The sequence below is a fragment of the Vanellus vanellus genome (assembly GCF_965231255.1).
Source record: "Vanellus vanellus genome assembly, chromosome: 10".
NCBI lineage: Eukaryota > Metazoa > Chordata > Aves > Charadriiformes > Charadriidae > Vanellus > Vanellus vanellus.
The window spans coordinates 21,608,653-21,634,372 of NC_138915.1; the positions used below are offsets into that span (position 1 = coordinate 21,608,653).

The 25,720-nt window shown below is 51.7% G+C and overlaps 1 protein-coding gene across 5 annotated transcripts in view; it reads left to right on the top strand.

The window, feature by feature from the left end:
- The window catches only part of ARHGEF6 (Rac/Cdc42 guanine nucleotide exchange factor 6), a 43,399-nt gene extending 21,022 nt beyond the window's left edge, over positions 1–22,377 (top strand). For 3 of the 5 annotated variants that reach the window (XM_082488504.1, XM_082488502.1, XM_082488503.1), the window contains 15 exons: positions 755–850; positions 1,736–1,858; positions 3,145–3,283; positions 4,995–5,054; positions 7,259–7,405; positions 8,605–8,691; positions 10,194–10,272; positions 11,036–11,169; positions 12,026–12,151; positions 14,996–15,016; positions 15,831–15,924; positions 16,864–16,953; positions 17,767–17,866; positions 18,766–18,820; positions 19,477–21,915. In XM_082488504.1, the coding sequence (XP_082344630.1) occupies positions 755–850; positions 1,736–1,858; positions 3,145–3,283; positions 4,995–5,054; positions 7,259–7,405; positions 8,605–8,691; positions 10,194–10,272; positions 11,036–11,169; positions 12,026–12,151; positions 14,996–15,016; positions 15,831–15,924; positions 16,864–16,953; positions 17,767–17,866; positions 18,766–18,820; positions 19,477–19,617 (1,492 nt within the window). In that variant the 3' untranslated portion in view covers positions 19,618–21,915. Of the gene's footprint in view, positions 1–754; positions 851–1,735; positions 1,859–3,144; positions 3,284–4,994; positions 5,055–7,258; positions 7,406–8,604; positions 8,692–10,193; positions 10,273–11,035; positions 11,170–12,025; positions 12,152–14,995; positions 15,017–15,830; positions 15,925–16,863; positions 16,954–17,766; positions 17,867–18,765; positions 18,821–19,476; positions 21,916–22,318 lie in introns of those variants that run through there. The other 2 variants (XR_014269560.1, XM_082488501.1) reach the window with 2 other exon arrangements.
- Positions 22,378–25,720: the final 3,343 nt, after the last annotated feature.

Below are 25,720 nucleotides of genomic sequence, written 5' to 3' on the forward strand. Positions count from 1 at the left end.
TTTCCATGCCAGCTGCATTTGGGGCCAGGCTCCCTCCGGCTGAGCATCCTTCAGGAGGACCGGGTGGCCCCGGGGCATCACAGGCAGAGGTCAGATGCTTAGACATTGTCCAGTCTGGAGAGACGCAGGAGAGTGGTGTCTTAAGGCTTTTGTACTTAAATCTCTCCTTCCTTCCCCAAATCTTCACGTGGGATATATTTAGCTGTGAAGATTTCTTGTGCTCTCAGCCTTGTAGGTGGCAAATGGCTTAAACGAGGGTGGTACGAGAGTGACTCTGAGGATGACAGAAGCAGACACGTTAGCTTTGGCTAGGAGAAATCCAACCTCGCTCAAGAAAAAAAAGCAACCACTACCCGAGGGGCTGCTCTGTAGGACCCTCCTCCCGTAGGGAACCCCACAGCATGAATCCCTGGAGACAAAGCTGTCTCTGTGTCTGTGCACACACCTCCCTCCCCACCCCTGGCTGAAATCCCATATGTCTGTGTCTATTAGACAGCTAAACATCTGAGAAGATTAGTGTGATTAAGTGATTAAAATCCAATTAAGATAATCCTTGACAGCAGACATCTTCTCCGGGAAGCTGTGGGCTGTAGCTCACAGATCATGGATTTTGTGTTTTCCCGTGTCTGGTGGTGTGTTATCTGGGGAAAGAAAAATTCTTGGGTCTTTTTTGGAAGGACTGCTTACAGGTGCCATGGGGATACTCCTCAGAGCAACGTCTCTTTGATGGTAATCGGTGATTTCACTCTTCTAGGCTCAGCGCCGTGGACATCGCCTCCTTGCTGGGAAACGTGGAAGAAATCTCTGCGTTTCAGCAAACGCTGAACCAAGCCTTGGAAGAAGTTGCCAAGTAAGCTTGTGCCACAGCACTGAGGGTGTTAAGCTGTTAAACTGCAGCTAAAAATAATAGAAAGACCCGTTCATTAACGTTCCTCCTGGCTGCTGTCTTAGACTTGTTAAATATAGAAGAAAATAACAGGATTGAAGAAAGGCAGCAGGTAGTGCTTTGGCAGGAGGGAAGGTAGAAGAAACTCTGACATTTCTACTGTTAAGGCATCTGCTAAATGAAAGTGTCACTAGACCTGACACAAAGGTGTCACTAGACCAAAGATGCAGACACATGTAGGGTGGGAGATCTGGCAGGCGTGAAGATGGGGATTGCCAGGGAGCAAAGAGCAAATTATTAGAGCTGATAATTTCCCTGGGGAAGGCTGGCAGACACGGGCAGCCTTAGCCCACCTTCTCCTTTGGAAGGGCTGAAAAGAGGTGGGGAAAATAGTGAATATTGGAAATATATTCAGGCTGTGGCTTCCCTTTCTCTCTCCATCTCCTCTCTCGTATTCACGGACAGTGCAGACAGTGGGACCGCCCCTCCATTGCACCCAGTGCTTTCCGCATCCTTACCAGCCACAGTGGGCTACAGCATCCCAGCTGCAGCTCTGCTGGTGGGACAGGACATGTGGTGTCACACCTTGTCCCGGGCTGATAACGGGTTGTGATACTCACTGTCTGCACCACAGAAACCCTGTCCTATCCGAGGACCTCCTTCCTCCTCCTCCCCAAGTGGCAGGTGTGGGTATTTTGTTCGGTGCCGCAGTTATGCGGTGATCTGGGATCTGGGAATGTCCCCGTGGGTGAACCCTGAGGTGGTTCCAGGGCAGATACCTGAGATGCCATAGCTGCAGGGTGCAGGTCAAGAGGCTTAACGTTGTGGCTGGTGTGCTGGTTTCCATAGGCTCCCCGAGAACCAGCAGCGCGTGGGCGGCTGTTTCATGAACCTGATGCCGCAGTTCCGCTCCCTGTACCTGACATACTGTGCTAATCACCCGTCTGCAGTCAACGTTCTCACGCAACACAGGTGAGTGATGGAGGAGGAGGTTTAGTCTGAAATCCCCCCTTTAAAAAGTTACTTTTATTATCAATACTTGGCCTGGCATGGCTTTTGACCTGTATTTGGACTGTAGGGCAAGGGGGATAACGTGGGATGCTGCTGCTGGGAAAACTGCTGAGGCTTTGGGCTCTCAGCTATGGAGACAGCTCATGCTGCTTGTCTTCAGACTGGTCTCACAGGTCCTCTGTCACAGGACTCTTACTTTGGGTAAAACAGAGGCAAATTCAGCCCTTGCAATAGCATCTTCTATGATTGTACCTTCTAAAGGACCCAGATGCTGTTTCAGACCCACTGCTGAAGCGCTCAGACACCGGCAGATGGGAGAATGTTCCCCTGTGGCACTATGGTGTGGGGGCACATCGTTGCAAAAGGAGGGTGGTCATCAAGTCACCCAGAATTACCCAATTTAATAATTGAGCTGCTGTTCAGCCAAACGGTTGATTTGCAGGGTCGTTGGTAGATCACAGTAATAACATCTTCCTTCAGCACGTCCCACTTGAGTAGACACTTGAATTTGTATAATGTCGTGCTAAAGAGCTTGCCGAGCCAAAAGGCTCTAACTGGTCATCCCTAATGCAGTTTAGCTGTCCTCCCCGCAGTGATGGGAAAGCCAGGACCCCGGCCATACTGCTTAAAGTCTTCCCATTCTGTAATGGGAACTTGCAATATCTTTACTTACCTGCTGAAATCCGGCTTCAATTTAGCCTAGCCAGCCTGGCTGCTGTAAATGACTCATTCATGTGGTTCCTCAGTCTGACCCCTTTTCTTAAATCAGTCAAAGAATCAGCTTTGGCAAATGTGCTGACAGGCACAAGCCATGTTTTCCAGAGCTATGTATGACCTCGCAACGGTGTCACGGCTCCCAGCGGGGTCCCGGTGGGTTGCTGGGGTGTCCTGCAGCACGGCACCAGCCTCTGCAGCCCCCAGTGTCCACCAGATGCCTGACCCTGTGCCGGGGGACCGGCTGCCGGCACCGGTGTACCTACCCCAGAGCCTGTGCACACCAGCACCCGCCCCACGCAGCATCCTCTGCTGCATCCCAAAGGAGCGGGGTCTTGCTCTGCTGGAAGCTGGCAGCTCCCTGCTGGCTTCACGGTGGCGGGGGGGTGATCGGAGGAGGGGCTGGGCTGCCTTTAAAAAGGCACAGCTCGGAGCAGAGCCCTGGCCATCAGGAGAGCGTGGGAGGCAGCAAAACACAGCCCTCAGTGGTGGCGAGCCCTCCTTCTTGTTGTTGTTGTCGTCTCTATTTATAGCGATGAGCTGGAGAAGTTCATGGAGAGCCAGGGTGCAGCTAACCCGGGCATCCTCATCTTGACCACGAGCCTCAGCAAACCCTTCCTGCGGCTGGATAAATATGTGACACTGCTGCAGGAGCTGGAGCGGCACATGGAGGTAGGTGGGATGCAGGATGCCCCGTGATGCTGCTCCCTGAGATGCAAAGAGGTACCTCTGCCCCTCGGTATTTGAGCAGCACATCGCTAAGAGTACTCACCCACCTCTCCAAGGAGGTGTCCCACCTCCGTAGGATGTTATCTACCTTTTAGACGTGGGAAAGTGGTGGAGCCTGGGGGATGTTGTGGGAAGGCATTGCCTGCTCTTCACCCCAGCCCTTCCTCAAAGGTGGGCTGTTTCTAGCACAAGTAAAAGCAGAGTTCAGGTTCAGGCTACAGCTGTTAGTTATTTGCATGGCAGGTCATAAATCAGTGTTTTTATTATCGTTTTATGAGATGCCTATCCTCGGCTGCTTGCTCCTGCACATCCCCACCCCTCGCCCCGAGGCTTGTGCTCCCGGGTGGAGGCAGAGCTGCACAGGCAGACATGGATCCGGCGGCCGGCACAGACACGGGGGCGGAGGAGCGGGTGCCTGGGAGCAGGGAGAGCAGCAAAGGGGGACGGAGCCCTCCTTGGCGGGTGGCAGATCTGCTTTAGGTCATTTCTCCCCCTCCCCGGGGGAATCTAAAGATCTCTGCTGCTGGAGCTCTGCTGCTTGCCTGCTGGTGCACGCCGGCCACGGGGATGCAGACCTCAAGGAGGTGAAGAAAACAGAAGTAACAGTCTATTTTTAACCAGGTTTGCTTTTTCCCCCTCGTCCAGTAATTAATTACCAATTAATTACTCCGCACGCTTAGCCGTGATCATTCAAGTCCACATCCCAGCCAGAGGATTAAAACCTCTGTGGTTGCGCTGGGGTTTTTTTCCGCGTAGGAGAAGGGATGAGAGCCGGCACTGTGGGCACACCGCAGACCTGACCCGTCCCACGCTCGCCTGGCTTAGCTGAGCTGAGCTGGGCTTGGCTGCGGCCACCGTGCCCATCCAGAGACCCCGTGCTCTTTGCAGGACGCTGTATAGTGGTCGGCAGTGGATTCGGGGACACAAACGTCACCTATTTCTCTTAGCCGAGTGTGGGGGTTCTGTTAGTAATCAGTAGGGTTGCGGTTTAAGCTGCGATGCCGTGGGAAGAGTTTGGATGTAGGCAATATAGATACGTGCAGTGTGGATGCGTACCACAGCATTCCCTGCGCTGCTGCACAGCTGGAGACGGGGCAGGTCTGTCCAGGGCAGCCCTCATCCCGGATTCAGATGTGAGTGGTCCCTTGCAGCCTCTGGCAGCCGCGGGGACAGCTCCGTCACAACCTAGACACCTTAGGATTTGCTTGGCATGAGATCTGGATGGTGAAGATCTTATGATGTAGGGCCTTAGATGCTCAGGAGAAGGTGCTGGGAGAGTACTAGCGTGCAGTCAGAGATGATAAGGGGCATCATCAGAGATAAGGGGCAGTGTCTGCTTTCCCCTCCCTGGCCCAAGAGCTCTCTGCTCAGACATGCCCTCCCTAAAACCTGGAGGTGAAGCGCCCATTGATGCTCATGGAAATGGCACCCTCGACGGCGCCACAGCTGGAATACCTTGCATTCCAACAGAAGTTTCCTTCCTGAAGGTGAAAGCAGAAATCCACCCCCTTCCTCTGCCTGTTTTGATTGATTTTTCTTTGCAAGCCGAGTTTGTTCAAAGTAAAATCATACCTGCTCTTGCTCCGGTCACTTTACACTCATTAAATTGATGCTGCTGGTGGCTGAGGGATTTTTTTTTCTCTCCCTTCACTAGGAGGCGCATGCAGATCACGAAGAGGTTTTGAAAGCCCTCACATCCTTCAAGTCCCTCGTGGTAGGTGGCGATTCTTAAAATAGAGCGCTCCATTTCAGGGCTGCATTTCACGAAGAGTGAGTCAAGCCTGACATTTGTCTCCTCATTAGAAAAAAAAAAAAAAGGTCTTTTGGAATGGAAAAGATGGGTTATAAAGAATCTTAATTTCAAGTTTCAAGCCTAGAGCTGCCCCTCCAGCTGCCCGTTTCAGCAATTGCATGCGGGCTCCGTGGTCCCAGCAGCAGAGACGGAGGATCTCCGAGTTTCTCCTCCACTGCAGAAAGCCACGTGTGGGTGGTGGTGGTGGTGGTGGCAGGGTCCCTTTCATCTCCTTTTGCCTCCATACCCTAATGATTTGCCACCTGAAACTAGACCGCCCCTTGCTCGTTGAGATGAGCTGTGAAAGGTTAACACAGGTGTCTGACTCAACAGCTTTCAGAAGGTCCCCTCCGAGCCCATTGAGCGACTCTTGGTTTGGTTGAGGTTTGCTCCACGGGCACCGGGAGGCTTTGACCGTATTGCAGATAATTTGCGGCTCCAGGTGCCGTGGCCATCGGCGGGGAACGGGGCAAGTGGCAGCCAAGGGATGAATCAGAGATAACACACCTGTTTCTGCGAGCTGTGTTACCTACACCCCTCAGAGTCCTGCTGCACCGAGATGAAAAAGAGGGGGAAAAGCCATCCGCGTGCACAAAGGTTGTACCCGGCAGAGCTTTTTTAGATTATTAAAAAAGCTATAGTCTCTCTCGCTTTGTAGCCACTGAATACCTTTCACTATAACCACTCCAGATGTGGTCCAACTTCCTTCCTTAGCGCAGCAGATGCGAGTTTTTGGTGCTTAGCAGTGCAGATAAAAGACGAGGAGGAGAAAGTTCATAGAAAACAGGAAAGGGCGATCATGTTACATTTACTTAGAAACTCGGCTCCCTTTCCATTTATTCTAGTAGATAATAGGGGAATAATTCCGTTAAATTACAAGATGTCGTTAATTTTTAGGAATGCTCGCAAGCGATGGATGGTTTTACTTGAAACGTGTACTTGGGTGCTGAGTAATTTAATGTAATTATGATGCGACTGAAGAGGTTCAGTGTGGATTTGAGGTTAGACAGGCAGAGATGCCCCTTGCGACGGACACGTGGCTCCATGGTAGGACCAGGGAGGGACCGCAGAGCCGCCGTGATTTGCAGCGGTGCCTCTGCACAGACTGGGGCGGATTGCTGGGGATTTTATATGGATTTGCATCCTGGGAACACTGAATTCGGACACTCGGGGAGCCATCAAAGCACACAACGCTTGCAAAACCAGGGAAAGCCCCTGCAGTTCGGTTCAAATTTGTGTGTTTTCAGACTAGACCAAAGGCAGTCTCTCTCTTTGAAGATCTGGAGAGTCAAAGAGTTTGCACAAAACTTAGTTGGAAAGGAGGAAAACCTCTGTCAGAAACAGGAGTTTGGAAAAAAACAAGCAGCTGGTGAAAACTGAGCCCGGGTTTGGCTTTGCAGCAATTTTTCCCCTTTGGCAGAGGGGTTAGTTAAAGCAAGTTTTGCATGGATTTGCAGGGCTGACGTTGTTCGGTCGGCATTGTCCTCTGCTTGGTGAAGGCTGCTGAAGGACTGGCCGCTCCGGGGGCGCTCTACCAGTCCCCAGCTGTTGAGCGTCCATGCAGTCTTTTCAATTACAGCACCTTCAAAAGCTGCTTTTTGTGCTACTCTAACTGCACCGCTGAAATATTGCGCCACGTCCTGTGTTTGGGTTTGCAAATTTTGGTTAGAAAATATCCACCGGTCTGATTCACGGGAGCTTTGCATTGCTGCAAGTATATCTATCTCTTTGCTGTTCAGCCAAAATGGGCAAAATCTCTCTAAGCAGCAGCAAAATTAGAGACATTTAACCGCGGCTGTCTTGGTTTGGAAAATGTGACCCTGTACTTTCAGAGGTAGGACTGGTTTGGAAAGAAAAGTTTGCTCAGTGCAGTTCGCAATTTCTTTGACGTTTTAATGTATTCATTACTTCATAAATTGCTAGGGTGTGATTTTTTTTTTTTTTTTTTTTTTTTAACAAACTTTGTGTAATAGAGGCAAGGCAGGCTTTCCTGATCCCTTGACGTGACCAGCCCTGACCTGAGCCCATGTGGCTGTGGGAGCACTGCTGGTGAAAGCGTCTTCGTTGGGGTGGTTTGGGTTTGTGCCTGCCCTTCGGCTAACGAAGTGCCCTGCTGTGATTCCTAGTCACAATGCCAAGAGCTGAGGAAGAGGAAACAACTCGAACTGCAGATCCTTTCCGAATCCATCCAGCGCTGGGAAGGAGAGGACATAAAAACAATGGGAAACATCATCTACATGTCCCAGGTTATGGTACAGTGTGGGGGAAGTGAGGTGAGTGCAGTGGTCCTTCTGGCTGAAGACGTGTTCAAATACCCCCTTGCTCACGAGGTCGGTGATGCAAGGTGGCAGCTACTGTCACTGCGGGCCAGCAAAGTGCTGACAAACGGGGCCAACAGGAGAGCTGGGGAGGGACTTTTTACAAGAGCGTGTAGCGATAGGATGAGTGGTAAGGGTTTTAAACTGAAAGAGGGGAGATTTAGATGAGATATTGGGAAGAAATTCTCCCCTGCGTGGGTGGTGAGTGCGCAGGTTGCCCTGAGAAGCTGTGGCTGCCCCATCCCTGGAGGTGTTCAAGGCCAGGTTGGACGGGGCTTGGAGCAACCTGGGCTGGGGGGAGGTGGCCCTGCCCAGGGCAGGGGATGTGGGACTGGATGGTCTTCAAGGTCCCTTCCAACCCAAACCGTTTTATGATTCTATGACATAATGCTGATAAATAATTTTACCTGGAGAAGGGCTGTGCAATGGGACTGGGCACATCTCTGGAGTCAGGCACCCTGAGGGCTTAGCTTAAGGCCTTTTGTGACACACTTTTCAAGCAAAAGAACTATCTCAGTGTTGTATAGCACATTAATTTCCCTCTTTTCCCCCTGTGACTTACTCTGAGAAATGAGAGTGACTTGAAAGTGTGCATTAGCATAACCATTCTGCCACGTCCTGTGCACAGCGCAGCGGCTGCTGTGACATCCCACTCCAGAGCTGACTGCGCTTTGGAAAGAACTGGAGGGATTCCTGTGCTACTGGTCCTAAAGCATCGCACCAGTGCTTGCCACAGACCTTCACCAGTGGTGTTAAAGCCATGTTTGGTGTTTGCTGTGTGCGAAAGTACTGGTTACCACCGAATTGCTTGCTTGCCGTAGCAACTTTTCCATGGGAAGGGAAGCCCTGTAGAGTGTAGTCCCCAAGTCTTGTCTGGGATGTGAACTGCTGGGGAACATAAGGTCTTAGTCTTCTGAAGTGATTGGAAGAGGACATCAGTTATATCTTCAGGATGAGCAGGATGCAGACAAAATGTATGCAGGAAAAGCTAGTGCAGAAATGAGCTGCTGCAAAGAAAAAAAAGCCAGAATAATTGGTTTGGGGGTGGTCTCTGGAAGGCTGCAACTCCAGCTGGAACAGGTTCACTTTGCTGGAGGAAAGTGCTCGTGACACATTGCAAAGCGGACTAACCTAAACTCTTATTCCCCCCTCAGGAGAAAGAGGAGCGGTATTTCTTGTTGTTTTCAAATGTTTTGCTGATGCTGTCTGCAAGCCCACGGATGAGTGGGTTCATCTATCAGGTAGGCATGCTTAATTTGAAGTTGCAAGGCGTTAGGTGTGAAAAAGGAAATCAGATAGCTCTTATCACGTTCAGATCCTCTGTTTCCTTGAACCTCTCTGTTGTGATGCAAATGACCCAGGCAGGGAACCAGGGCTTGGTTTTACCTTGCGTGCCAGGACATGTAGTGCCTTTGTCCTGCCGACTGGTTAAACAGTTGTGAATGTAGTGAAATTAGGAGAAAAAAAAAAAAAAACAACCAACCCTCGAAGCAGGTTGTCCTACATGTTCTTCTCAAGAACGTTGTCTGTGTGTGCGTGTAAGGTGTCCGGACCCAGCTGTAGGGTTTTGCCCCACACAACCAACCAGCTGGCTCTCAGGGTTGGGCCATCTCTGCTAAATACTTCACTATTGCAAATTTCCACTCCATGAGGCACCCCAAAACTTGTGGTTTACCATTTGAATGGCTGCAATCAGGCTGTTGGGAGCTTGGCTTTTCTCCAGTTGCCTGAAAGCATCAATACCCTCCAGGGAAAGGATGTTCTCCTGTTGATGTGTCATTTGTGAGGAAGGACACAATGGTGATGAGGGACGTAAGAGTGATGTGCTGATTGTGTCCAGTTCGGGGCTCCCCAGGGCAAGAAGGACAGGGAACTGCTGGAGAGGGTCCAGCAAAGGGCTACAGAGACGATGAGGGGACTGGAGCATCTCTCTTACGAGGAAAGGCTGAGGGACTCGGGGCTTTTCAGTCTGGAGAAGAGAAGACTGAGGGGGATCTTGTCAATACTGATAAATCCTTCAAGGGCGGGTGCCGGGAGATGGGAACAGTCTTTGTTCAGTGGTGCCCAGTGACAGGACAAGAGGGAACGGGCACCAACGTGACCATGGGCAGTTCCATCTCAACCTGAGGAGGGACTTCTCTCCTGTGGGGGCGGCAGAGCACTGGCACAGCTGCCCAGAGAGGGGGGGAGTCTCCCACTCCGGAGCCATTCCAAACCCACCTGGACATGTCCTGTGCCACTGCTGGAGGTGCCCCTGCTCTGGCGGGGGGTGGGACTGGGGGAGCTTCAGAGGGCCCTTCCAGCCCTGACCATCCTGTGATGAGGGACTGAAAGATTTGGGGAGGATTTGGCTGGGTGCTTTAGATTTTTACCCACCAGCAGGACTAAGGTGAGCAGGCAGTTCAGCATGCAAAACAGAAGGACAGGGATGGCTGTCAGAAAAACCACGGGAAGTTTATCCTCCTGACTTGGTTGTAAAAAGGGTTTGCACCTAGTGAAGGGAAAGGGTGGCAGATGAGCTGGGGATGACTCAATCGTCACGGGAGCCTCTTCTCCGGGGTTTGACCTAGTTGTGCAGGGAAATCTAGATCCATACATTAACGGAGACTCTTCCTGCACTCTGAAGCCTTCACAAATTAGTTTTTAATGACAGTTCCCAAAGAGAAAGGAATCGGCAGAAACAAGCAGAACGAGGCGTGCTGGGGAGCAGATGCAGACGCTGACTCCTCCTCAATTTTCCTAGGGAAAGCTGCCTCTGACAGGAATGACGCTGACAAAGCTGGAAGATGCCGAAGGGAACGAGCACATGTTTGAAATCGCAGGTCAGTGTGGCCCCTGCCTGGGGACATCCCAGTCCAGGCAGCAGCTGCCACTGGAGGTACTGGTCCCACTCCTCCCTCCACCCACTGCACCACGCTCTTCTTTTGGTTCTTTTACCACGCGTGGTCGGGAGTTGCTGAGCATCTCCTTCCGGGTGGAGGCAACCTCCTCCCTTTGAGCTCTGTCTCTGGCGCTGGGCTGCTTTCGGAGACCATAGTGTTTCACAAGGGACAAATCTGCTGCCAGGGCTGGTTGTGGCCCCGGTAGCAGTGCTCTGTGCTGTGCGTGCCCCATCTGCGTTCAGGGTCCATTCAGTGGAGCTGTGAGCACCTCATTTATCGACTGATTAAGGGCTCCAGTCATCAGATAGCTTTCCTAATATTCCTCCCAATTTTGCCCTTCAATTTATCTTATTACTTGTAGCTATACGCGGTTGTCATGCTCAGTGACTTGGCTGCAGTGCAGCTGTTTGTGCTGGTGTCCGGGTCCCGTTAATGATGGAAATGTTGCATTTGCTTACTTTTAACAGTAAATAATTCCTTGCACATTCATCTCGCCAATTCCCTTAGTTTTTCTGCGCTGCTCCCACTCTGGCTGGCACTGGGGCAGGAAGGGCACTCACGTGGAATCACATCTTTGCCCTGGCCTTTTTACAGCCACTGGACTTTTCAAATTGAGGAGTCACTTGCCCAGTTGTGCTCGCCCTGTGTTTCCTCCCAGCTCTCTACCACTTGCTAAAGACGGTTATTTAACCCTCCGCCGCAGGAAACATGACGGAGCGGATCACTGTCTCCTGCAACACCAGCCAGGACTTGCACGAATGGCTCGACCACTTGCAAAGGCTGACCAAAGGGACCTGCAACACCGTACCCAAAACGCAGTCCTGGAGCGCTCACTCGGTAAGCGTCTCCCTTCCCCAACCTCTCTGCTGCCCAGGGTTCCTCTGCCCTAGCCGTTCTCTCTTGTTTTTTTTTAGCAACGCACCTTGATATTGAGGTAATGTGTACAGCTCTAAGACACATCCTGCAGTTTTGTTTGTAACCTTGTCGTGCCCGTACCGTTTGACATGTGTCCTGCCCTACTGCCCCTCTGCTCTGCTCTGCTCTGGGGAGACCCCACCTGGAGCACTGCCTCCAGCTCTGTATCCCCCAACACAGGAAAGACATGGACCTGTTGGAGCGGGGCCAGAGGAGGCCCCGGAGATGCTGCGAGGGCTGGAGCCCCTCTGCTGGGAGGACAGGCTGGGAGAGTTGGGGGTGTTCAGCCTGGAGAAGAGAAGGCTCCGGGGAGACCTTATAGTGGCCTTCCAGTACCTACAGGGGCTCCAGGAAAGCCGGGGAGGGACTCCTGATCAGGGAGGGGAGCCACAGGCAAGGACAAATAGTTTTAAACTGAAAGAGGGGAGATTTAGATGAGGTGTCAGGAGAAATTCTCCCCTGTGTGGGCGGTGAGCCCCTGGCGCAGGTTGCCCTGAGAAGCTGTGGCTGCCCCATCCCTGGAGGTGTTCAAGGCCGGGTTGGACGGGTCTGGGAGCAACCTGGGCTGGGGGGAGTTGGCCCTGCTCAGGGCAGGGGGTGGGACTGGATGATCTTCAAGGTCCCTTCCAACCCAAACCATTCTATGATTCTATGATGATTTCTGTTACAACATAGATGTCTCAAAGGTGTTGACAGTGAGCCCTTGTCCATCCCCCTCTGCTTCTCTACGTTTTTTGGTAACTAACAGCCGTTATTTGCTTCTCATCTATTTTCGCAGACGTTTAGTTCAGCCGGACAAATCCGTGGCCCTCTGGAACCCCCTAAAATCCTCAAGCCATGGAGCTTGAGCTGCCTCCGTCCTGCTCCTCCGCTCAGACCGTCGGCGGCGCTGAGTTACAAAGAGGTAATCCTCCCGCTGGCCTGCAGAGCACCACGGTTTCAGGGCAATCCCTTGTGCTTATGTCCGGGTTTCTTACCCCATAGCAGGGGCGCAGAAGCTTAGGGTAACGGGGATGTTGAGAGAAATGACTCTGCAAAGTGCTGCCCCGGTCCTGTGGTGGGTGCTTGTCGCCATGGCTGGCTTGGCGCTGCAGGGGAGGCACGAGCACGTGTGTTGGCAGGCTCAGCCCCGTTCCTCATGTTTGCTCTCGGCTGCTGGATGTCACCGGCCCTGTGTGTCCCATCAAGCCCTCTCCTTTGGCAGTGCTGTGGGGGAGCTGCCTCCCCTCCTCCTCCTCCTCCTTGTCCTCTGTGGGAGCCGTGGGTGGGCGCTGGGCTCCCCACCGGGACGTGCCCCAGCTCCGGCGTTGCCCATGCTGCAGGATGGAGCAGCAACGCTGCACCAAGAGGAAGAGGAAGAAGACCCGTTGATATTTTTCGTGTCTTCCACCCTGTGTTTTGGTGGCCGGAGCAGGGCTCCCTGCAGCCACCGTGGGGCTCGACCCTCCTCCGCCGCCCACCAGAGTGTTTTACACTCCCAGACCCCGCAGCAGCGCGAGGGATCGCTTCCCCCGCAGAAACCCCAAGCCTGAGAGGGAGGAGGCGGCGTGGGGAAACCCAAAATACAACCCAGCTCCAATTCTCACCCCCCGCTGTAACTGCAGTGCTCTCCTTCCCTACCTCACATTAAACTTTTGGGATTACTCACCAGTAACTCGGGTAACGTTCCTCTTACTGAATGAGCACTCCGGTTCTGAGTCAGCCGCTTTTCTTGGTACAGCAGCCCTGGGAGCGTCCCTGCCCAGGCTCCCAGTGGGGATGGGGACGGGGAGGGGGGTTTGGACCCCCCCAGCCCCTCCCCACCCTCAGGGATGGAGAGCCCGGCAGCCGGGGGCGGGGGGAGCTGTGGGTCCGCTGCTCCAGGTTAGAGAATTTGGGTAGCCTCATGGCATTTTGTTACACTTATTTCTTAAAATTTGTAAAACGACGTATTTCAGTTCAGGAATGAAGTTGTTCAAAACCCAACCAAGTAGCCTGGAAGTCACCCCTTAATCTTTGCATGGTTCAGATCCTTAATGTAGACTAAAATGGTTCATGCTTGCACGGTGAATTAAAACGTAGAAAGAGGTTTGAATTAGAAGAGAATTTTTTTCTGCGTGAAAGTGCAAGGCTGATATTTGTTTATAAGGCAGGCCAAACCCACAGATTGAGCGCTATCATTAATAACCAGGGTCCTTTGCAGTTTCTCTGTTGTCCCCTGCCGCACACGGCGGGAGTTAAACTCTCTGCCTCGAAACCAGGCGAGAGGTTTTTGCCGCGGAGGCCGAGCAGGCAGGGAGCCCCGCGGGGCGGCATGCTGCTGCAGGCTGGATGGGTAGAGTGCAAGGTGTCAAAGGACCGCAAAAATGTGGTTTGCATGGGAACAGGCTGTGCTGGCCACGCTGGTGGAAACCCAAAGGACAATATGTCCACCAGAGCTGCCGGGTACCCAGTCGGTCCAGCCTGAGCCTGGGGACTCGCAGGGGAGGGATGCGTGGACACCAGCCAGTGATGACAAATATGAAATAAGTTCAGGTGTTAGGCCAGGCAGATCGGCATCTGCCTCGTTCCTCCCTCCAGGGTGCTCAGTCACTAAGCACGACTCCTATTTAATTGTATTTTTATTTTTATTTTAAATTTAAAGTAGGGCACAGAATAAACTATGCTAACAGCTTGGTGCAAGTCACCTTCCTATAACGAAGATAGAATGAAGGAATACAAATTTCAAAGGTTATTGGCAGGGAAGGGAGTGGGGGAGTTTGATTAAAAGATTAGAGAATTTCAGACATCCAGTGTTACTTTAATTGGCTTCTAGTAGTGTAGGATGGGATGGCAGAGGCTCGTGCATTTCCTTGTACCTAGCTGTGCTCAGGAAACCCCAGACCCTGCTTGTGTACCGCACAGCACTCTTGTTATTTCCATTGAAATTGGGTCATTTTTCCTGTTCTGTTTCCAGTAATCATTTGAAATGACAGAGCAGGTGCTGTGGGTAAAGCGCTGTGTCCGGATTCAGGTTAGCGAAGTGAAAAAAGATTTACAGATGACTTCTTTTGCTGCTTTTTTTTTTTTTTTTTTTTTAAGTGCACTGCTTTGCATTAGGTGATGGGTTTATAACATGGAGATTTGGGACTTTGCTGGCCCGATCTGCAGGAGAGCTGTGCAGCTCCCTGTGCCGAGCATCCCGAGGATGGGACCCCTCACGGGCTGTGCTCCCGGAGCGGGGAGATGCTGCTTCGCCGATGCCTGATGCTGTCAGGTCTCCTGTGAGGATGGCAGATCCCCTCCGGGAGGGTCCCGTTTGAGAAGATGCGGTTCTGGGAGGTTGTCCCCAGTGTGGGCAGAGCATCCCAGAGCTGGGTTGGGTTGCAGAGTGCGGGACTGGACCCCGGGCCACTCCCTGGGGCTGGGATGGAGACAGGCTCGCAGGGCTGGTACCAAAGGATGCTGTATTTTTAAGCAGTGGTCTCTTAGGCAACCAACATCTACAGAAACCTGCTACTAACCAAGGAGGCATGTTCTCTATTTTGATGTGTTCGGAGTGTATTAATGCCCACTTACCATGCGTTTCACATGTAATTTTTTTCAGTTTTGCATGACACCGTGCTCCTTTGCATGTTGGTAGGGCTCCAAAACCAGTACAGAGGGTGTGCCGCATTAATCGCAAGACTAACATTTAAATGTGTTTTAGAATTGTGGATTTAATGGACGTGGTCAATAAAATCATCAGTCTCTCACACTCATCTTCTCTTTCTTTGCATATTCATTGTAGAGGATGTCTTATATCTTAAAGGTAAGGGTAGATACATCTCTTTGGCTTATCGTGGCAAAGAATGCTTGTTCCTGTTCACGCTTCTCGTGCTTGCATGACCCTAATTTTGCCTGGCTGCACCAGCAGGTTATCACGAGAGTCAGTGGCGACTGGCAAATACATTTGGAGATAACTCTCAAGGAGGATTTAGTGTTGTGGTACTTAAACTTCCTGGCATGCCTCTTCTCCTGCGTAAAATCTGTATTGCATGTAACCTACTAATACACTAATTCTCTCCAGATCAGCAAGACTCATAACTCAGTGGAGGAGATAAAAGCTTGTGTTTCTTACTTGTGGAGTCATAGCAAACACTAACTTTGTGTGTATTTGTTTGTTCTCCTGTGTATGTGTGTGTGGGATTTGTACTCTCAAACAAATCATTTGGAAACAATGTCATTTGCCAACTGTTTTATATTAGAAAACAAATTGAGCCAAGGAAATAAACAACATTATAGGGTTTTCTAACAAAGGCCCCCGAGCTGGTAAGCAGACTAAAAGTGCTGTGAATGGGTTTGAATTCTTTGGCTAAAGGATCTTAGCCGAGGGTTGGATTTGCTGAAGGAGCTTGTCCTGTCCCAGAGCTGCAGGTGCAATTCCCACTGCTGTTCCAGGGAGCAGTGCGCTCCAACTAGCGCATGGGAAAAGCAAAAAGCATCGTTTTCCCCGACTTTGTCATTGTCTGCTTTGTAGTTCTCTAATGTGTTGTGCGTAACACAGATAGCTGCATTCGGCTGCGCTGCTCTGCTGTTTGAGCTGCCTTGGCTCCGGTTAATCACAAGAGTCTGTTTCTCTATAGGATTCCAGCAAAAGTCCAAAAACAATGAAGAAGTTTCTTCCAAAAAGGAAAACTGAGAGAAAACCGTCTGATGAAGAGTTTGTTATTCGGAAAAGTGAGTGTTGTGTTTTTCTTTTGGTTTTGGAGGTTTCTGTGTGCTCCGTGATCTCCATGGGACTTTGAGAACAGCCTTTCTTACGGTGCAGGATGCGACAGGATGCTCATCTCATGAGCAAGCTGACGTGCTGCTGAGCATGGGAGGCTTCTGGAAGCTCACCGGTCCTCAGCCTCTGGCAGATCCCCTCCCCGTTACAACTGCCAGGCGTGCTACCACCCTCCTCGTGATCGCATGGTTGGGGGTGGTCTTGTTCTGGCTACGCAACAAAGGAACTACTTCCAAGTAGTTAAAAGCTGCATTAAAACTGCACATCAATAGTCATCAAACTGTGTCTGAGAGCTGGGACAAACCCTTAGCTGGCCATACCAGCTGGAACAGTTTCCACTGGGGACCAGGGAACAAAAAAAGACCCCATCCCTGCAGGGGTGTTCACCTGCAAAGAAGGATGTCCTGACAGCTCCCTGAAGTCCCCCTGGGACACTCTTGGGTGGGTTTTACATGAAAGGCCATGGTCAGCCAGCACTGAGCTGCTACGGTGTGCAGCCTGAAGGTCAGTTGTCTCCCTCGAGAAGACAATGCTGAGCTAGGGCTGGAAATGAGGGCTTCATGTTTCCAAATGCTGCTCTGATGTGGCTGTACCAGACCCCTCCTAGCAGGGCTGCTCTGCCCACCCATCCCTGGTCATCCCTGCACCCAAAGTCGGGCATCCCCCCCCGGAGTTTTGCTGAGATGAGCAGCTAGAAGTGCATTTTCGTACTGTTTCATCGCGGTGCTCAATGCCACAGGATGTTGCAAAGGCCAGAAAATATAAAGGACCTCAAAAAGGAATTAGGCAGTCCTAGAGAGTCCTAGAGACAGTGTCAGTCAAGAAAACAACCTGCTCTTCTCTTCTTCACTTTGCTTTTTGTGATAGCTGTTGTCTGCGCTGTTTTACAGGTACCGCAGCGCTGGAAGAAGATGCTCAGATCCTGAAGGTGATTGAGGCATACTGTACCGGGGCAGGCTTTCAGCAAGCTCTCAGCTCAGGTGGGCACACCACCAGATTTAATGTCGTTCTTACTCTGCCTGCAGTGCTGATATAACCCCTCTGGGAAAAAAAAAAAAACCAAACACCCAGATGGTTGCATCATACAGCAGCAAGGCTCATGCTAGGAAACTGTGTGGTCTTCAATCTTCAAGATAAGGCAGCTTCATCTACCCAGTGGTTTAGTTGCCATTGTTTTTCTTCTAAGCGCAGAGGATGAAGCAGGTAGGAGGGCAGATGAGACACAGCTATTTCACCAGCGCTTGTTAGGAATTAAGCAAACCTAGTCAGTGCCTGTGGCTGTCAGCGCTGAAAACCTGATGGTAATCTCAGGTTGCATATAGCTTTAGAAAGGAAGCATGAATATTATCTTTCAATCAGCTGCGTGTTTAAGAACAAGCTGCTTCATAAGAACCTATCTAACATCTTCGACTCTGGAAATATAACTATTTATCATTGCTGGTGAGGTGTCAAATTAAATCACTGAGCTATCAAATAGTGGTACGTTTGAAAAGGAGAGGCCATGTTTCTTCTGAGAGCTCCTGACCCTAATCGAATGATTTCATTTATGAGTCCTGATGTAGCTTTCGATGCAGTGAGTGCCCTTGAAAACTTTCCACTTGCTGCTTTAGCCCCAGGTTAGTGGTATGTCTAAGCCCGGATTTAACCGTGGCAGACAGCTCGAGCCCCCGCATCCCCAGCCCGCCCCGGGCTTGCGGAGGAGCGGGGAGCACGAGGGCTGCTGGCTCCAGAGCGACGTGGGCATCAGAGAAAGTCTCCCTTTTTCCTCCTGATGAGTTACTTCTTGTACACAGGCTCCCGCAAAGACTCCATCCCCCAAGTCCTTCTCCCCGAGGAAGAGAAAATCATCATAGAGGAAACACGAAGCAACGGCCAGACTGTCACGGAGGAAAAGTAAGCGCAAGTGCCCTCCACGTGCACATCCCCTTGTTGCTTTTTGGAAAGGTGTTAAAAACTAACGCCCTCTCCTTCTGCGGCTTTGCGGAGGAGCGAGGCTGCTGCCACCGACTGCTGCCTTAGTCCTGGCGAGAGCCACTGGGCTATTTCGGTGGCTATTTTGTCCCTTCTTAAGAACAGAGCTGCCTTCCTGGCTGCTCTGACGTGGCTGGAGCCCTCTGGGAGGCTGTGTGCCGGGTCCCCAAAGTCCCAGAGCTTATCCGGATGCAGCTAATGGGGTCGGGGAGGCCAGAACCAGACCAAGTGGCTTTTTTATTTCTCAACTGCTGCCACACTGGGCTGGTGCTACCTTTCGGGAGCCTGCCTGACCACCGGGCCCTGCTGTCCGTGAGTGCTCTCACCTTCTTACGGAGCTTCAGCATCTGCGTGACCGCGTCAATCCACTCCTTTTCTAACCCAGACAGGGCATTCCTTTCGTGCTTGTTTTTTTTGGTTTTTTTTTTTTTTTTTTTTTGGCAGCATAACCTCAAGGAATCAAGGCCATTTTACAAAAGATGCTCAGGCATTTCCAGTTTTAAAGTCATTGTTATTTATTGCAGTAGCGTAAACAAGGAAGCCGAAACCACAGATCTTTGTTGATAAGTTCAAGATAGCAGAACGAGGTATTTTTCTTGAGTTTTGAGAAAAGAGCCCTGAATTTTGGACCGGTGGCCTATAAATGCCCCGGGGCATTTCCAGAGTCCTCTCGGGGACAGCAGCCATAGCTGCAAGGTGATGCTTGCAAAGCAGAAGCTGGAAGCACCTTCCTCATCAGCGCCTCACTCACAAAAACTCCCATGCTGTTGCAGTTTTGCTGCGCTCCAGCTCTTTTTATTTCTTTTTTTTTTTTTTTGCAGGAGCCTTGTTGACACGGTTTATGCCCTGAAAGATGAAGTCAAAGAGCTGAAGCAGGTAATTAGAAGTGGGGTTGTTTGTGCTGGCTGCGCCGGGTCGTTGTCTTCGACTGGACGGTGCTCAGGAAAAGTCTTGCCGGTGCTGGTGTGGTCCTGCAGCTTCCCGAGTCGGCGTTAGTTTTCTGCTGGTTTAGCTCCCTGAACCAGCTCACCACGCAGTCCCTTGAGCACCAGAGCCAGCAGGAGGGAAGGAGTAGTTGGTCTTTGTGGTAACGTGAAACTTTCCTCCTACTCTAAAAGCTCTTTCAGCCTGACTGTTCATTTTATAGGGGTTTGGTGGGTACCAGTTCTTGTAGACTCGGAGGAAATATATCCTCCTCCCTCCAGCCCCAAGCCTGGGGGTGGGAGAAGCCGTCCCAGAAGAAGAGAGTCCTCCAACCCAGGCTAAAATTAAGTTTCCAGGAGGATGTTTTTGCCTGCTCAAAGTCCCTGGGACTTTTGTGCAGGTCTGTAAGGTAGTAAGGGTCTGCTTGAGCAGATCAGGCTGTGAGTAACCCGCGGTGTTGATCCTCACGAGCCGGCAGTGACCTGTCAAATGTCCACAGGATGTCACCACCTCTGAGCCAACAGGCAGCCAGGCGTGTGGAAGCACCTCGTGGCACAAAGCGCGTGGGCATTGACTGCGTCTTTATTCCTTTATTTTTCCCTTGGTAGGAGAACAAAAGGATGAAACAGTGTTTGGAGGAAGAGCTTAAATCCAGGAAGGACTTGGAGAAGCTGGTTAGGAGGCTGCTGAAGCAGACGGACGAGTGTGGCAGGGAGGACACGGGGCGCAAGTCGTCCCTGATCGCCTGAATTCGGGGAGAAGCTGCTGGCAGTGGTGTGTGACCTCAGGTGTTTTTTTGGGAAGTGGAACTGGATCCTTTGCCTCTTCTTGCTCCGTGTTTTGTTGGGTTTGGGAATTTTGTTACCAAAAAGAAAAAAAAAGAGTCATAGAGGAAAAAAAAAATAGTTTTTCTTCCATCCAATAAGGAAATAAAGCAGACACAATCCGTCACAACTAAACCAGTAAGCAAGCGGTCCATGATTCACAATTCATCTGCAGCAACTAATACCTCATCGTACCTGCTACTGGGAGCAAATACAAACTCTGCTAACGATTGCCGCTCGCGGAGGGTTTGGCAGCAGTTTCCTAGAGGAAGCTTAAGCACTTTTTAATGCTTTCATTCTTTTCAAAAGCACCGGTACCTATTTATTGAATGAAAACATTATTGAGGTGGCATTGAGCAGAAACCAAAAAGCACCACGCTCCTCTTTTCAGATAATCATGACCGGGGAAGCTTTTCCCGTCCACCTTCTTTTTCCCCGTTAGTTGACTGTAGCGAACTAGAGCCCAGCAATACTGTGGTTCCCGTGTGGCCTTGATACTCATTAAAATGTGCAATTAACGTGAAGACATTTGAACTCCTTGGGGAAGTCGGATCTGGAGCACCTGTCAGAGCGCATGGGAAGGTATGTTGTGCCGTACTGCCTCCTAACAGCTCGCGATTAGCACAACAGGTAACTGTCCCCGTCCCCCCCGCCCCCCATCCCTTTTCTTACGCATGACCGGATAACTCCTACCCCCTGCTTTGTTTTCACATTGAGTGTCCGGGTATCGTATGAGTTTTCTAGTTTTGCTGTGCTTCCCCTTGCAGGACACGCTTTTCTCTGTATGAAATGTAAACGCTGCTTAAAGACAAAAACAAAAAAAAAACCAAAAGAAAAAAAAAAAAAACAAACAAAAAAACAACCAAACGACCCCCCCAAATGTGCTGGTTCCCCGTTCCCTTCTGCCCACATCAGGCTCTCCGTCGCTCCTCCCCAAAGGCTGGGAACGTAGCCAACGGCCACTTCTCCCCCCGTCGCCCCGAACCGAAGGGGCTTTCAGCTAGGAAAAAGGAACTTTCTCTTGGGATAGGAAAGATATTTCTGTTTGCGCTTTAGACGAGAGCTGGAACGCTCCTGGGGCAAGGACGTGCAACGCCCTTCCACATCCCTGCACAGCTCCTCGAACACAGCACGCGGGCAACATGCATATGTATCGGCTGTCTTCATCTTACTTGGTGTTATAGCCTAGTTTAGAACTGGTGTTTTCCTTCCTTCCTTCCTTAGCAGCATTATAAAGGTAACCTTCTGTTGAAGTTTAATGCTAAGTCTTACCGTATATCGCAGGGCAGCGTGGTCCCAGGGTGTGCAGACACACCGCAGCTCGTCGCAGCCATAACTGTTAACGTTACTCGTGAAGGATGTAACAGAGGCAATAATTACAACTCCCTCCTTGCAATTAAAATTTAGCCAGAACATAGCAAATGGTGTTTGAGGAGAGCTGGACTCCAAAACACCACGAGGAGTGTAAAAAGAAACCCTCTTTAAATCTAAGCTGTTTCTAGGACAAAACCAGAGGTCTTTTTTTGCCCTGGCTACATTTGCCATCTCCGGAGCATCCCAGCCGGGTGGCAGCTCCCCACGTCCCCACCAGGCACACGGCTGAGCGGTTTGGGCAGCAGGCAAGCCCTCCTGGTTAATAGTTTTCCAGGATAACGACCTCTGCTGCTCAGGCTGCTCTTCTGGGATGCTGTGCCCAGACATCCCGGCACTCGCTGGTCGGACCGGGCTGGGGACCGGGCTGGGGACCGGGCTCGCACCGTGCAGCCCATGCAAGGAAGCGAACCAAGGGCCGTTTACACTCCGAGGAGAGGGTAGAAACATCTCCTCGCTGCCCCCCCGGTTTAGTTGAAACCCGTGCTGTGTACATATGCATGTCTGTAAGATGTAATGTGATGGAGGGCACACTGGGACTTTTTGGATCAAGCGTTTGTCAAGAGCTAGAAGCCAAAAAAGACAAGAAAATAAAATTAAAAGGAAAAGAAGCCATGCCGGATGGACAGCAATGTTTCCATATTTACTTTGTTTACAGTGCTTTGTAAATAGGTTCCAGTGAGTCTGTCTTTAGATGGATGTTGTGTCAGCTGCCTTCCAGTTTATCTTTGTCATGTAGGTTTATTTACTGTAACTACTTATGCAAGTTCAACTTTTCTAACATGTTTTTATTTTGGACAGTTTTTTAATTGACATTTTCAACAAATAAAGAAGGATAAAAGTCGCTTCTTAGCTCTCGGTGCTGCTTCTTTTGTTTCCGCCGCGAAAGCAAAGCCAGTGCTTGCTCTGGGCATCCCTGATTTGCTCAAAATGCCTGTGGCTGCGTCACCCACCCTCCCATTTACTGGATGCTGGCAGGGATACTGGTGCGAATGGTGCTGCTGGCACTTGGGCTATCGCTCCCACCGTCACCCAGCCCTGCAGCAGGGAAGGGCGCCTGGTCCCAGCGGAAGGAGATGTATTTCCATCCCTCAAGCCCCACTTGCACTTTGCTAACGAGGATGCTTCATGGAGAACTAGCTGCTCTCCGCTGCACTGGCACGTTGCTGTAGATAAGTGACTTCCTGCCTGTTTTGAGATTTATATTTTTTTTTTAAGTTAGTCTCTGTTTTTTTTTTTTTCTCCTGGAGATTAGGTGTGGTGACAGGATTTCCTCTGGTCTACCGCTTGGACAGGACCTCTCCTGCACACTGGTATTTTTAACTCTTTGGTAGAGACGTGCCGCACTCTCAGCCCGCAGCCAAAGCGGTCGGATCAGCAGTTGGAGCAGGAGAAAGTCCAAGGAAAAGAGAAACACTGGCCTTGGGCACATCATGGAAAAAGACTGAAGTCTGCAAGGGAGCCCACTTCAGCCCCAGTGCCGCTTTGGGGAATTGATGCAGAGACAGAGCAGGGTTGCATCCAGAGCCGGTGCTGGGCAGGGGAGCAGGGAGGAGGCATCCCCCAGGCTCGTTTCCGAGGGACCATCTCCACTCCCGGGACCCTCCATCCCGCTCTCCTGCTGCATACAGGCTCCCTTAAGCCCCTTCTCTTACACCAGCTCCCAAACGGCCCCTCACATGACCCCACTCCAACACAGGCAGCACCAGCATCCTCCAAGCAATGGGGTTTGGCTCCAAATGACCATCAATGTGGAAAAAACAGAAAAAAAAACCCAAAACACCAGCTTAACCTGCACAGCCACTGTGGGGGATGCCCTGGAGGTGCCCGTTGGTGGTGGGCTGCTCCCACCGACCGCCCCAGTGCGGCACAAGTGCCCCCAGGGCCCAAACTGACATGGAGGGGGGAGAAATCTCCCTCGTCCCGGGGCAAGGGTGCACGCAAGGTGTTTGGCCACCTAGAAGAGACGGAGACCCTGCCAATGGGACAGCCAGGGGGAAGGGCTGTCACCAAGTGAGGGGTGCCGAGGTGAGGCCGGCACCCGGGGACCCAGTGCCTAACCGGGAAGGGGGATTGGAAAAAAAAATAAATAAAATGACAGACCCCAAAGTCGTGCACAGAGGTGGTGGGACAGGCTTGGCACCCGAGTGGCCACCGTGCGCAGCCACATAGCACGTGGACAACCACCTTCCAGCTCCATCCTCCAGCTCCTGCTGCCTGGTAGCCCCGAGCTCCATGGCACAAGCTGGAAAGACCCCACTTGGAAACTGGCACCCCAAAACAAAAGTCTCATTTTTTATACAAAACAAAAAAAAAAAAAAAAGGACATTTCCCAGTGAGCGCAGTGCAAACACCTCTCCCAGCAGATGACCGTGCTGCTGCTCGCTCCTGCTGCAGCTCATCCGCGACCCCCCCCCCGTGCCAGTCCTGCTGATGTGCCCCACGTGCTCATCACCCTCTCATCCCCTTCTCCCTTCTTTACTCAGAAAGAAAAACCAAAATCGCTTCAGAAACCGTAAAATCCACGGCCCAATGCGTGACGGAGAGGCCCCACATCAGGGGAAAAATCAATGTATTGACGACCTTCAAACTTTCCACGGGGAGAGGAAACCTGCACCCGCCGCGGCACCGGGCAGGGGCCGGGGAGGAGAACAAAGCCGCTCAGGAGAAGGCCACAGCTGGATGGTAACAATCGCATCTCCTCCCCGCCCACGCGCTGCCTCACGTCTCAATCCCACGGGCTATTTTTGGCAAGCGAAGAAACAGAGGCAAGAAACAAAAGCCCCGGGAAAGGCAGCAGCGCGGGCAGGGCAGGCGGCGGTTGGCATCTGCTGCTCTCGCTGCAGAAGTTACTGAGCTGTTTTATGCCTGTTTGTTTGTTTTCTTCTCCCCTCTTCAGTTGTTTCCCCCAACCATGCATGAAAATCTGTTTTTCTGTGAGATTTGAAGCTCCCGCATCCTCTCTCAGTGATTTGGGCTGGGGAGTGCGGCCCGGCCCAAACCCTCCAGCGAGTGCTCCTGGCCACCAAGGCCAACCGATCACGGTTTCCCTCTGCCCGTGACGGTGTTTCTGCTCCTGAAAGTTTTGGGGCACCCAAGAATGGCCACGCACACGCTCCTCACAGCTCTCCCCCCCTCCCCATCTGCTCACTTCCATCCAGCTGTTTCCCCTTTCCCAGACCATGAATGGTCTTTGGTTTCTCCTGTGGATTCCACCAGCCCTCCCACTGCGGCTGGGCACTTCCCCGCGGAGGGTTGAGGCTCTCCAGCCGCCCCAGCGCTGTCTCCATCACCCCAGCCCACAGGGGCTGTCTGGGTTGCAGCAGCGGCAGGGACGTGGTGGGACCCACACCACTGCAGGAGGTGACCACATGAGACAGCTGCAGGATCCCGCCTTGTGCAGCACCCAAAGTGGAGCCATCCCTGAAGGCTCCATGACCTGGCAGGCAGGAATAGTCCTTTCCAGCCAGGTGTCCTATATCCCCTTAAATTAGCTGTGCCAGGGGCTCCAGCCCCAGTGCCTCAATGCCTTCCCAGGGCAATGGGGGGTGTCCCTGCTCCTTCTTTCAGCCAAAATACAAACCCCCACACTCAGGAAGGAGGAACTGGGAATGTCAAAACATGGCTATGGCCACGCACAGTCCCTTGGCACACAGTCCCGCTCTGTTCAGGAATATAAGACAGTTTTAGTTAAATAAACAGGTTTTGTCCATGGTGTTGGACGAGAGCGGTCCGTTCCCTGATGGAGTTACGCAATTTTGGAGAACAGCCAAGAAATATGTATTAAATTATAGTAAACCCAGTCTGGCTCTGAGGTCTCCTCGCCTGACTTTGGGAGGGGGCCGTGCCGGGCACCCAGCACTGCGATGGGCTCTGCAAAGACTGCCCCATCCGTCTCGGCAGTGGTGGCACTCAGGCACCATGTTAGGACCAGACCTGCAGCCTCCAGCCAAGCAAACCCTAAGAATTGCCCAAATCTGAAAACTCTTCCTCTTGCAGACCTACCGGCTTCCAGGAGTATTTCCAAACCTTTGCACTCCGACAAGTGTGACCTGTACAACCAAGTGCTCCGGGCTTGCCACCTTTGGCATCTTCAGATGTTTTTAAAACATGTGACATAAAATCACAGAATGGTTAGAGTTGGAAAGCGACATTAAAGATCATCCAGTTCCAACCCCCCCGCCCTGGGCAGGGCCACCTCCCCCCAGCCCAGGTTGCTCCCAGACCCATACAACCTGGCCTTGAACACCTCCAGGGATGGGGCAGCCACAGCTTCTCAGGGCAACCTGCCCCAGGGGCTCACCACCCGCACAGGGAAACATTTCTTCTGCATATCTAATCTAAATCTCCCCTCTTCCAGTGTAAGACTGTTCCCCCTTGTCCCACGGCTCCCCTCCCTGATCCAGAGTCCTTCCCCAGCTCTCCTGGAGCCCCTTTAGGCACTGGAAGGGGCTCAAAGTTCTCCCCGGAGCCTTCCCTTCTCCAGGCTGAACCCCCACAACTCTCTCAGCCTGTCCTCCCAGCAGAGGGGCTCCAGCCCTCTGATTATCTTCGTGGCCTCCTCTGGACTCACTCCAACATCAGCATCCTTGTACCCTTCTGTGGCTCAGCTCACCCTGCCTGTGGGCTAAGCCGGGACAGAAGATCGGAGAGACCC